General features: G+C 46.4%; 1 protein-coding gene across 3 annotated transcripts in view; it reads left to right on the top strand.

Moving 5' to 3' along the window:
• Positions 1–260: 260 nt before the first annotated feature.
• The window catches only part of KNSTRN (kinetochore localized astrin (SPAG5) binding protein), a 40,007-nt gene continuing 26,579 nt past the window's right edge, over positions 261–13,688 (top strand). Inside the window, exons 1-2 of one of the 3 annotated variants that reach the window (XM_068253397.1) lie at positions 261–344; positions 9,714–9,799. In XM_068253397.1, coding sequence (XP_068109498.1) covers positions 9,748–9,799 — 52 coding nt within the window. In that variant the 5' untranslated portion in view covers positions 261–344; positions 9,714–9,747. The other 2 variants (XM_068253395.1, XM_068253396.1) reach the window with 2 other exon arrangements.

The raw sequence follows: 13,688 nt of genomic DNA, 5'->3' as shown, positions 1-13,688 counted from the left end.
GGCGTCCGTCCAAACAAACTCTTGTTGCAGTCATTCTCAATGTGCACGTGTGCACCGCGGTACTGCAAAATTTGTCCCCGGGCGGCTGGGAAATAATCAGGTCTCCTCTTTCTCCTTTGTCCCGCCCTACATCCAATCAGTAAGTCTCTTCTTTGCTCAGGTACCTCTCTCCAGCCAATGAAGTAGAGAGAGAGGCTGCCCAGTGAGCCCGCCCACATAGAAACTCCATCCAGACTACAAGTAATTGGAGTGAGCAGGGCACACACAGCATGGGTGCAGGAGTGACTGAGAAGGAATAGTTTGTTTATCCTTCGTCCTCTTCTATTTGTTCCCTGGGGCAGCAGGTATCCATGTTACCATAACGCTAGAAGTGGCCAGCTGTGGGGATACACACAGCAGGAGAGGTAATTTGAGCTCTGCACTTTTTTTCACTATCAGTTCGGAATCGAGGGAAATAGAGCAGCAGAGTAGAGAGAGATACACACAGCCTCAACACATGATGCCTCACACAGACAGCCTGTCACTCCCCTGCACAGCTCAGCTTGTCTTTCCTCTTCCCTATTGCCGATTCCAAACTGAAAATGAAAAAAAGAGTGCAGAGCTCTGATTGAAAGCAGATAACCTCTCCTGCTGGAATCTGCACATGGCAGGCAGCTCTTTCTGATCCTATCCTGTGGTCACTTACAGTGCTCCCCCTACTACAATCACAGTCAGGGGCGTAACTAGGCCCCACCGGGCCCCCCTGCAGAATGTCATTGCGGCCCCCCCCCCCCCTCCCTTGGGCCCGCTCGGGCCGTTTTGTGGGGGCTGGAGGGGTGGCAGCATGAGGGGAAAGCCTTGGCCACAGTCGGCGGGGAGAGGGGAAGTTCCCCCCCTCTCCCTCACCTCGGGGCTCTCCCCTCTGCGCTCCCCTCCAGCTAGTTACAGTTTGGGCAGTGGGCAGCGGCGGCAAGATACATACCTTCTTCCTTGCGTTCCACTGCATGCTCCTCGCTCTAGCGGCTGACGTCACTTCCGGAAGTGACGTCACTTTCGTAAGTGACGTCAGCCGCTAGAGCGAGGAGTATGCGGTGGAACGCAAGGAAGAAGATATGTATCTTGCCGCCGCTGCTCACAGCCCAAACTGTAGCTAGCTGGAGAGGAGCGCAGAGGGGAGAGCCCCGAGGTGAGGGAGAGGGAGGGGAACTTCCCCTCTCCCCGCCGACTGTGGCCAAGGCTTTCCCCTCATGCTGCCACCCCCAGCCCCCACAAAATGGCCCTGAGCGGCCCCAGGGGACTATTGTTACGCCCATGATCACAGTGAGCACACTGCAGAAGCTTAGGGACCCGATTACCATAATTTTAGTAAGTACAGTATATGGTGTGTGTTTTTAGGGGGAGCCAAGAGCATTTACTTATGGAGGGGGGTGGTCTCGAGCAGCCACCCCAGGTCTACACAGGTGCTTCCATGTTGCTTATTTGTGTACTGCAGAACTGCAAATACATCACTACAGCTGATTTTGAGCTGCAGTTATGTGGCACATAAAGAAGACCATTTAAGAGATATATATTAAAGAGGTAAGAAAAAAACTGGCAGGACTTTTTGCGTGATTGTTGCTGTATGCTGGCCCTGTGATGGTGAATTGCTGCCTGTCTACGAAGAGGCCAGTTGATGCTTAATAATACTAAATTGAGCAAAAGGTTCTCACTATCAGGCTAGCTGGGCTCTGTTTACACTTGTGACAGGGATTAGATTGTGAGCTCCTCTGAGGACAGCCAGTGACATGACAGTACAGTGCTGCAGAAGATGTCAGTGCTATATAAATACAGAATAATATGGTAGGGCATTAGACTGACTGTGGTAGAATTATATTGTCAGCTCCTCTGAGGACAGTCAGTGACATGACTATGTGCTCTGTAAAGTGCTGCAGGAGATGTCAGTGCTATATAAATACATAATAATAATATGGTAGGATTGGATTCTGAGCTCCTGTGAGATTAGTCAGTGACATTACTATGTACTCTGTAAAGTGCTGTGCAAGATGTCAATGCTATATAAATACTACAAAAAAATAATAATGCCCAGAGCTTAGCCCCACCGAAAAAAACTCTACTTAAAAGTGTGCTTCTAACTCCGCCCCCTGTCCGTCCAAAATTTTGGGTGTCCTGCTCAGAGGCGTAGCTAGGGTTTTCAGTGCCCGGGGACAAAGACTATTAATGCGCCCCCCAAAGTCAAGGTTGCGCCGCGCCAAAAAGGGGCGTGGTCACATAATAAATGTGGGCGTGGTTATGGGTGGAGCCAAATGTATATGGAGGTTAGCAGGCTCACGCTCACCCACCCTCCCTCAGTATGTACCTTCCAGCATGTTCCAAGACAAATTCAGCAATCATGAGCCCCCCCCATCAAGACAAATTCAGCAATCATGAGACCCCCAACATAACCAACTCAGCAATCATGAGGCCCCCAACAAGACAAATTTAGCAATCATGAGGCCCCCAACAAGACAAATTCAGCAATCATGAGGCCCCCAACAAGACAAATTCAGCGATCTTGAGGCCCCCAACAAATCATGAGGCCCCCAACAAGACAAATTCAGTAACCATGAGGCCCCCAACAAGACAAATTCAGCAGTCATGAGTCACATAAATAGACAGCATTTCACATAAATAGGTAGAATGCCCCCTTAATATGGTAGACACCTCTCACCTGGCAGCAGTTCTCCAAAATACACTCAATCTGACGTAGTGCCCCAAAAATAGGTAGCCCCAGGTCTATAGTTGTCCCCAGAATAGGTGGCCAGCAGTATAGATGTCCCCAGAATAGGTGGCCAGCGGTATAGATGTCCCCAGAATAGGTGGCCAGCGATATAGATGTCCCCAGAACAGGTAGCCAGGGGTAGAGATGTCCACAGAACAGGTAGCCAGGGGTATATGTGCCCAGTATATGTAGGCAGGGATATGTGTGCCCAGTATATGTAGCCAGAGGTATATGTGCCCAGTATATGTAGCCAGGGGTATATATGCCCAGTATATGTAGCCAGGAGAATAATATGTGCCCAGTATATATAGTCAGGCGTATATGTGCCCAGTATATGTAGCCAGGGGTATATATGCCCAGTCCATGTAGCCAGGGGGTATATATGCCCAGTATATGTAGCCAGGGGGTATATATGCCCAGTATATGTAGCCAGGGGGTATATATGCCCAGTAGATGTAGCCAGGGGTATATATGCCCAGTAGATGTAGCCAGGGGTATATATGCCCAGTATATGTAGCCAGGGGGTATATATGCCCAGTATAAGTAGCCAGGGGTATATATGCCCAGTATATGTAGCCAGGGGTATATATGCCCAGTATATGTAGCCAGGGGGTATATATGCCCAGTATATGTAGCCAGGGGGTATATATGCCCAGTATATGTAGCCAGGGGTATATATGCCCAGTAGATGTAGCCAGGGGGTATATATGCCCAGTAGATGTAGCCAGGGGTATATATGCCCAGTAGATGTAGCCAGTGGGTATATATGCCCAGTAGATGTAGCCAGGGGTATATATGCCCAGTAGATGTAGCCAGGGGTATATATGCCCAGTAGATGTAGCCAGGGGGTATATATGCCCAGTAGATGTAGCCAGGGGGTATATATGCCCAGTAGATGTAGCCAGGGGTATATATGCCCAGTAGATGTAGCCAGGGGTATATATGCCCAGTAGATGTTGCCAGGGGTATATATGCCCAGTAGATGTAGCCAGGGGTATATATGCCCAGTAGATGTAGCCAGGGGTATATATGCCCAGTAGATGTAGCCAGGGGTATATATGCCCAGTAGATGTAGCCAGGGGGTATATATGCCCAGTATATGTAGCCAGGGGTATATATGCCCAGTATATGTAGCCAGGGGTATATATGCCCAGTAGATGTAGCCAGGGGTATATATGCCCAGTAGATGTAGCCAGGGGTATATATGCCCAGTAGATGTAGCCAGGGGTATATGTGCCCAGTAGATGTAGCCAGGGGTATATGTGCCCAGTAGATGTAGCCAGGGGTATATATGCCCAGTAGATGTAGCCAGGGGGTATATATGCCCAGTAGATGTAGCCAGGGGTATATATGCCCAGAGTAGGTAGCCAGGTGTCCCCCTCCCTGCCTCCCCAGCAGGAGGGGAGCAGCGCAGAGAAGAGGGAGAGCTGCTCTCTCTCCCTCGCTGTCCCCTCCATTAATGTCCGGGTGCTGGCAGCGGCGGGCGGAACTTACCTCCGTCTCGTCGCAGCGCGGATGGATCTGCCGCTCTGGTCTAGTCCAGACCAGAGCAGCGGCTGCGGGATCCGAACTTCCGGCCGGCGCTGGAGCGAGACGGAGGTGAGTCCCGCCCGCTGCGCCAGCACCCGGACAATAACGGAGGGGACAGCGATGGAGGGAGGGAGAGCCCTAAGGTGAGAGAAGGGGGGGAGATGGCCCCCTTCTCCACCGTCCGCATAGCTCTCCCTCTTCTCTTCTCTGCGCTGCTCCCCTCCGCAGAGGAAAAAAAAAAAAAAATCAGCTCAGCTGAAATTTTTTGCAACTTTATCAGATTTTGCAACCGGTTGCATTTATTTATACGTATAGCTATCAGAAAGTGCAACCTAACCATTGACTTTAACCTAACTGTATCAGAAAATGCAACCCAACCAAACCCTATTCTCACACAGAACCCTCCCCTCTTGCTCAACTAATAACTCCCCCTGGAGGGACCAATCCCCCCTCTTCCTCAACTAATACCCCCCCCCCCCAGGGAACAACCCCCCCCTCTTGCTCAACTAATAACCCCCCCTGGAGGGAACAATCCCTCTTCTAGCCCAATGGGATCTGTGGTTGCAAAAAATTACAGGCGTGTTAACAGAGAGAAGCCACGCCTACACAGTCATACACTGTCCTCTATGGCAAGTTGCAAAATATGATGGGTAGCAAAATTTTTCACTACACCGGCGCCCGGGGGCACTTGACCTACCCCGACCCCCCCTAGCTCCGCGCCTGGTCCTGCTTTTTTGGGCCTTTTGTCCGTCAAAAATTAGAAATTAGGTTGGCAACCCTGCTCTGGACCATCCACAGGCTTCCCACTACTTACATAAGACTTTAACTATTTTTTTCAGACATCAGGAGCACTATCTTTTCCGCTGATCCCATCACCATCCATATATTAAAACTTTTCCCCAAGCCTCCAGCAAAATCAGCAATAAAGAAGCTCATTGATTTGCTAATAATTTTGAGTTGATGCAACTTTTTGGATCATTTTATACAAATGTATGCCTCTTGGAATTATTCTACAAATCAAATGCAATAGCTAACGATTTTCATCAATTCACTGCCAAGCTCTATCAGTTTGCATAACAACATAAGATTTGTATTAACTCAAAAGCAGCATCAAGTACTGTAGCTTGATCACAATTTTCTATGTTACAGCATCAGAAGTGGGAACTTACACTGTCCTGAACTAAGCGTCCCATCACTCGTCTCTCCTAATGGCGCACTGGCGAGCTCTGCCACAAGATGGCGATAGCTAGCACACTAAATAGAAAAATAAGTTAACATTAAACAATTACTAGAGCGCTCCAAAACTGAACCTACGTCAGAGAACCGGACCGTATTCCGCACAAGTGTCAGCTTATCATATTATGGTCACAATACTGTAGCAAATATCCTTGGGTAAGCCGGCGGCCATATTTCCGAAGCCCGGACGAACAGCTAGACTAGAGGCTAGAAGGATGACTGTGCTCGGGTTGGTGTATTCTGCACAAGGAACTTACGTCATGATCATTTGAAAAACAACCGGGAGTGAAAGGGCTGGCTGCTGCTGCTGCTGCGAGTGTCAGGTATGTAACCAGCGAGCTTGAGTAGTGTTTCTTCACACTGCGGAGTGACAAGACTCTCTAACACTGGTGATTTATTTATGAAATTGATTATTATGTATATAAGCCAATAAATGGAGAGCTTAACACCTCCAGGCACATATTTAATTATATGGACTGCCAGATGTCTTCTTCCTTGTGGCGAATGAGGCTTCTGCAGTTTATTTCTTCATGTGATCTGAAGCAGAGTCCCTGAAATAGTTAAGCTGGCCATACACATATAGATTTCCACACTAATGTTCCAAAATGATCTGTTCTTTTCTGAAAGTAATCAATTCAGGTGTTCCAAAACTTCAGCATACCCATCAAAATAGCATACAAATGCTACTGAGCAAAGTCATGCGGGTAATACATGTGCAAAGTCATGCGGGTAATAAATTAACCTCATAATGCCCCTAAACAGCACTAACCTTGCTATGAGTTAGCAGCCTGGGTCCTGGTTAGTGTTGGGCGAACAGTGTTCGCCACTGTTCGGGTTCTGCAGAACATCACCCTGTTCGGGTGATGTTCGAGTTCAGCCGAACACCTGGTGGTGTTCGGCCAAACTATTCGGGTTCGCCCGAACGGCTCAATGCCTGGCCGAACAGGGCTCCTGTTCGGCTGAACAGGGCTCCTGTTCGGCTGAACAGGGCCCTGTTCGGCCGAATACGGCCCCCCTATGGGGTCGCAGGCATAAGGGGGGAGCATGCCCCGATCGCGGGGGGGGGGGGGGGGGTCGGAAATTCCCCCCACCCCCTCCGCTAGCGCTCCCCCCTCTGCCCGCTTCCCCATACAAAAGTTTAAGGAAAGTAAAATAGTACCGGTGGTAGTGGCTGGCAGTGGCACTGTGAAGTGAGTGAGGAGGAGGAGTCCGGAGAGTGACGCGTTGAGGGAGGCCGGGCAGCGGGCGGTTCAGCGGTAGTACCCTTGTGGTACTTCCGCCCTTTCTCTGACCTCACGTCCTCTGCGTGATGACGCATACGAGGGTACGCGTGACGCGTACCCTCGTATGCAGAGGACGTGAGGTCAGAGAAATTACAGCACACTCTACAGCATAAAGTGTTGTGATTGGGCGTAATGTACTACAACCTATCTGAAACTTAGAAGTTTGAGAGGGTGCTGTCCACCCTATCATATGAGCGTAATTTCCCTATGAGGTATCCTGCTGGGTCTCCTAAACCAGACTGTTGCCTCAATTCCTACCACACGCAACACATTGATTATTAATAGATAAGTAGTGTGCGGTATTCATATAGGCAGAGTGTTTTAGGGTTACCTAGTAAGTAGTACAACTTGGCCAGAGCTTGAAGGGGGAATGGCTAGATGGATGTTTGTTGGAAAAAGTGAGTTTTGAGGAAATGTTTAAAGATTTCAAAGGTTGGCTGTGTGGAAGGGCATTCCAGAGGACGGGTGAAGCATGTGAGAAGCTTTGCATACATGTGAGGAGGTGGTTCTACGGGAGGACAAAAGAAAGTCTTGTGCAGATCTGAGATTGCGGTTGGGTTTGTATCTGGAAACAAGTGAGGATATGTATAGGGGGAAAAGATTGTGGAAAGCTTTGTAGGTTAGGTTAAGAGTTTGAAATGAATACGCCCGCTAATTGGTAGCCAATGAAGAGCTTGACAGAGAGGAGCAGCAGTGGAAGAGCGAGAAGAGAGGTGAATGACACAAGGGGCTGAGTTCAGTACAGATTGGAGCGGTGCCAGCTAGTTGGTAGTCCACAAATCAGTATACTGCATTACAATTGTCCAGAGTAGATATTATAAGAGCATGTACTATTTTAGGAGTGTCCTGAGTGAGAAAAGGTCAGATGCGAGATATGTTTTTGAGTTGGAGATGACAGGAGCTGGCTAGGGAGTGGATGTGAGGAATAATAAGAGAAAAGAGTCAAATATTACCCCTAAGCACTGTGCTTTAGGAACTGAAGTTATAGAGGTGCTTTTAACATTTGTTATTATATCAGGCAGAGAGGTAGGCAGAGATGGTGGAAAGATTAGTTCTGTTTAATTCATATTAAAGAGGAACTCCAGTAAAAAAAAAGTAATAATAAAAAGTGCATTTTTACAATAATTATGTATATATGATTTAGTCAGTGTTTGCCCATTGTAAAATCTTTCCTCTCCCTGATTTACATTCTGACATTTATCACATGGTGACATTTTTACTGCTGACAGGTAAGGAGATGCTGCTTGCTTTTTTGGCAGTTGGAAACCGCTGTAAACAGCTGCTATTTCCCAATATTCAACAAGGCTACCACAGTGTGATGTCAGAACCATGGTCCTGACATCACACTGTGAGAGAGGATTCACCACAATATAAGCCATACCGAGCCCAGTGTTCTCCCCAGGCTCTTTTAGCCGGGTGCTCCACCCGGCTAGATTTGGTGACCACCCGGCTGTCATCGGCTCACCTCCTCCTATGCTGTAAGCAGAGTTGCCCTACATTTTCATCTCGACCCACCCGGCTGCTTTTTTCATGCCACCCGGCTACTATTTCATGCCACCCCGCTGGAAAAAAATTCTGGGGAGAACACTGGAGCCCCCTGATGATCCGTTTGTGAAAGGAATAGATTTCTCATGGGAAAGGGGGTATCGGCTACTGATTGGGATGAAGTTAAATTCTTGGTTACGGTTTCTCTTTAAGTTATAAGAAGCAAGAGGCCATGAAAGAGGATATAAGGCCTTGTTCACATCTAAAATCGCTGACGTTAGCAGTTTGCTATTTTGTGTGTGATTATTTTTAGTGCCTCCAGGCGCTTACCTGTACTTTGGGTTTTGTTTTTTTTGCCCTCCTCTGTAAAGCATTTTTCTAAGTGCTTTTGCAAAGCAAGTTGTTTTTTCACATCCTGACGCAAGTCTTTGACCACGAAAATAATACACAATGTATTTATTCTTAAAGGAATTATCAGCCAAAATACTGTAAATGAGCTTTACTCACTTGGGGCTCTCTCCAGCCCCTTGCAGCCAACTGTCCCACGCCGACCGCTACGCTCCCCGCCGCTGCCCCGGTCTCCGTTCTCGGTATGCAGGCCAAAGGCGCAGTAGTTCTGTGCCTGCGCAGTTCGCCGCGGCCAACGTGGCCGTGATGGACAGCGGCGCTTCGCGCAGCCGCAGTAAGGCAGACCGCGCGGTCGGCCTGCATACCGAGAGCGGGGTAGCGGAGAGGTCGGTGTGAGACAGTTGGCTGCAAGGCAGGTGAGTAAAGCTCATTTACAGTATTTGGGCTGATAACTCCTTTAAAATCGCTAGGGAAATCCCTATACAAAGCACTTTTTAAGCGTTTTGCGATTTCCCTATACCTTGCATTGAGGCAAATTGCACTAAAAATGGTGCAGGCAGCGCTTTGTTGAGCGGATTGGAATCGGTCCATTCATATGTGAAAACTCATTGCATAAGCGCTTTTAGGGCGATTTTGAAAATCGCCGGCGCTTAAAAAAGCCAAAAGTGCCCTTAGTGTGAACAAGCCCAAATAAAGCCTCATCTACACGGGTAGATGAGGCTGCGATCCGGCGGCTCGATTAGCCGCCGGATCGCCTCTTCCGCGTCCCAGCGCGTACCCGCCACATTCCCACTGGATTCGATTCCCCGCAGGCGCCGCTTATCTTCTGCTCGATTCCCTGCCATTGTCCCCTCGCGGGGAACGAGCAGGGAATCGGCGGTGGGGAGATCCGTCCTGTCGGATCTCATCAATCGAGCCGCATCAGCGGCTCGATTGATAAGGAACATCGCCGCCGCATCTACGCGTGTAGATGCGGCTTAAAAGTTCTCACCTTAATACACTCCTAATTACTATGGGCCCAGTGCTTTCGCAAGATAAGATTACAGGCGATATTTATAAAATGTGCTAATAAATGTCTTTATTTTCTTGTGTAGACAAAAGACAGATCTTTGATTACTGGGTGTAGAGATGGAGAAATCCAAGCTTCCTGTCTTTCGATCTCATGCATCAAGCTCATCAGGTAAGATTACAGTAACTCTTTACAATATGTGTTCTGTCTGTGTGCCTAGATTTTTGTTTTGAATAATTTTTTCAGTGGAAGTTTACCACTAAAAGCTGTTTCTTAACTTGTGAATATAAAATGAAAAGGATATCTAGGAATTGCAGAATTTGCAGTAAATACATAGCAGCCCTCCCTCATTGAGCTAGATAATACTGGAAATTTCCATTGTGCTCTTTACAGACAAACTATAGGGATATCTCATAAAACGGACTACTGTTGTGCCTGCTGTCTCTGCTTTATTCAAAAAGTAATTGGGTACTAGAGAATTGATTGTAAAAGACAGTAGTTTCAGTTCCTTTGTTGTAGCCAGGCGTCCAACATACCATCAGTTAAAAGTGTAGGTCTTTACTACAGAGATATTGTGGCGAAAGCCAAGTTGTCAGTGAGTACAATGTCACCATCAAAATGCGCTTAGAAACTGGAGGACTCTTCACAAAAAGAGGTCTGGCAGACCCAAAGCCATAACAGTCAATTGCGTGTGTGATAGGCAGATTATGGGGTCATAGCTTAACTGTTGTCATAGTAAGCAAGTCTCAGTTTCAACTTAAAAAAAAAAGACTGCAAGATGCATACCAGGTCAGGTCAGGACATTACAGGTGGAGTTGCAGCAGGAAAGCCATTGCTGGGATATGGGAATAAGAGAAAGAGGCTTGGCTGTGCCAAACAAAACACTGCCAATGGACTACTGAAGACGAGAAGAAGTTGTTATGGACTGATGAATACAATTTGACATGTTGGGTTCACCACGCAGAATTTTTGTACATCATCGAGTAAGCATGGTTCCTCAGTTTGTGACAGTTTGTGACATCAAGTGTCAAACATGGAGGATGAAGTGTGATGGTGTTGGGCTTTTTGCAGAATCCAGAGTTGGTAACTTGTACAGCATAAGAGGCCCCCTGGCTGGTCCAGAGGCTTCCCCCATGTTCCTATGCCCCTCCGTTGCTCTGCTAGGACTCTAAACAACATAAGACATTGATGTTGAATATTGCCCATAGCTGCACTCCACTCCGTGTACAAGTCCAGCCGCTCTGCGTAGGGGACTTTGTGCTACTGTACAGGCACAAACCCTACTGGTGCCTGCTCAGTGCAACCGTGCTCAAACACAGAAGGGGAGTAGGACAGCGAAGATGAAGAAGGTCCTGGCCGGCAGTAGAAGGATCTTGAAGGGCCGGAAAAGCCTCTGGATTGGCCAGAGGCTTCCCTCTACTGTGGTAAGCATCTATAGTTTTTTGGGGGGTTTTTTGCTACAGTTTACATAAACTGCTTGTATTTCAACAAAAAACTGAAACCGGTTTTCTGAGGCCGGTTTTACACCTGGTCATTGCGTTGTGATGCTCTGCCCTCATTGTAAAGCAATGCAAAAAAAGAATGTTCCGGCAGGGTCATATGCAAGGGGGAAGGAGTTTGGCTGGCCGTCAGCCAAGCAGCATCAATCTTTAGCACATTGGGGACAGTTTTATAGTTTTGCAGATGTGTGCGGAAGGCCCCAAGGCTGCCAGGCTGTGGGTACTTCTACTCACAATGTAAACACCAATGGCAGGAGTGGGAGCAGTGTCAGGTGTGCTGAAGAGATACAACTGATCAACCTTCACTCTGCTCTTTCCGTGGCAATAGCATCCACAGAGAGAGGGGATCAGGAGGTGGAGCCATGGTGGAAAATGTCTTTTATTTGATAAGTATGATTGATTGATTTTTTTTTCCTTAGTTTTGCTGCCTTTTTACCTATAAACTTCCTATTTGGCAACCAAGACAAATAAGCTGTATGACTATTGGTATACTTAGGGCCTGAGCCCACTGACGCAGTTGTGTCCACTTCTGTCCACTTGTCAGCATCTGTAACCTTGTTATATGACTGAAAAGTGGACACAACTGCGTTAGTGGGCTCAGGCAAAGGAAAGACTGAGATGCAGATGGTGCAGATTATAACATGATTGAAATCAGTATATAAAATAGAGCAATAATACTCAAATACTCAACCACTGTGAAGGCAGGTGGGGAATATATAACCTGACCTCACTCAGGTTAAGAAGTAGCTTTCTGTAAAAAGGAGGGGAAACATACCCCTCCACCAAGAGTGGATGAACAATTGAAAAATAATTGGAGGTGCCAACAGCATAAAATACGTATATTTTTTTTAATGGATAAAAGTGGGAGGTAGTGATGAATTTACCTTCCTATAGAAGACACAGGTCTATATGAATGAAATTTAAAAATCTTTAATATCTCCACAGTGCAATGCGTGTCGCCTCTGTAGAGGCGCTTGGCCAGCTACAAGACTCAGTAACTCCTTATTTGCCTGATGAAGTGGGAATTATCCCGCAAAACGCATTGCACTGTGGAGTTATCGATTTTAAGTTTTTAGAACTACACTCATATAGACCTGTGTCTTCTATGGGTAGGTAGGTCAACCACTACCTCCCACTTTCATCAATTTTCAAACAATTGCTTTTATCCTGTTGGCGCCTCTGTTACAGTTATTTTTCTATTGGTATACTTAAAGAGACACTGAAGCGAAAAAAAAAATATGATATTGTGAATTGGTTGTGTACTATGAATAATTACTAGAAGATTAGCAGCAAAGAAAATATTCTCATACTTTTATTTTCAGGTATATAGTGTTTTTTCTAACATTGCATCATTCTATAATATGTGCAGATTACACAACACTCAGCATTCAAAATGAGTCTTTCAGAGCAGTCTGTGAAGTAATGACCTCTCCTCTAGCAGAGGAAAAGTAAATAGTCCAGGAACAGTTGAGATAATAAAAGTCAGATAACAGCCCTCTCCACGACTAATGCTGGGAATACACGTTTCGTTTTTGCCTTCGTTTTAGCCTTCGTTTCGATTGTGCCTTTTGTCCTTTTCGTTCCCGAAATAATCGAACGTACGGTTAATATCACCACCCACGGTTTCGGGTTTTTTTTCGATTCTGATGGTTTCGTTTTTCCAATAATCGAAGGCTGCAAAGAAACGAAACGAAAATCCCTTTTTACAGGGACGGACTAACATAAACGAACATATAATCGATCTGAACAGCCATCAAGCCTACCAATGGCTCGATTAGATGGATAAAGAGAGATAATATCAAACATGTTCGATCACTAGTCGTTCGTTTTTGGGGTCTATTAATCGAAACTATAATGAGATTATGACTATTTTCACATACGTTTTCAACACTCGATTCGTTTACTGAACGAATCGAAGGCTAAAACGAAGGCAAAAACTAAACGTGTATTCCCAGCATAACTTAGTCAGAGAGCTTAATGGCTTGTTTGCATAGAGATAACAACTGGAGTTTCTCAACTCTTCCTGTACTCAAAACAATTACACTGATGTATCTGATCTTAATGTTTTATTTCTTAGCTGAGCTACACATACAAATCATAATATCATTTTTTTTTTCGCTTCAGTGTCTCTTTAACTGGTTTGTTCTAGTCTCAAAAAATAGATACCAAAAAATCTGATGAAGCTTCAAACTAAAATGATCAAGATAAGTGCAAAGGAAACTGGAACACTTTGTGAACTACTTGTCAGGATCTCTCCTGTAGCATGTTCTGCAACTGGGCAGTTCTGCTTACATTCGGTTGCGCATTCGCAGTAAGTCTTATTGTCATTTGCAATCACTCTGCAGTTCAGGATGCTGTCAGGATTCCTCCTATGGTTTTGGGCCCTGGATTTCCTGCATGCATGTTGTTACATAGTACTGCATGCATTTGTAATGATACTCTTTCAGCTAGCAAATGGTAATCAAAGCCGGCTCAGGATTGAATGATTACCATTCAGCTGTGTGGAAATTTGCATACCTGCATCCATTGGCTGATGCCAGCATAAAAGTCTGCCTCCCATT

The sequence above is a fragment of the Hyperolius riggenbachi genome, chromosome 9 (assembly GCF_040937935.1).
Source record: "Hyperolius riggenbachi isolate aHypRig1 chromosome 9, aHypRig1.pri, whole genome shotgun sequence".
Lineage (NCBI taxonomy): Eukaryota > Metazoa > Chordata > Amphibia > Anura > Hyperoliidae > Hyperolius > Hyperolius riggenbachi.
Note: the sequence above shows the minus strand (reverse complement) of the source record. Positions and strands in the feature narration are given on the sequence as shown.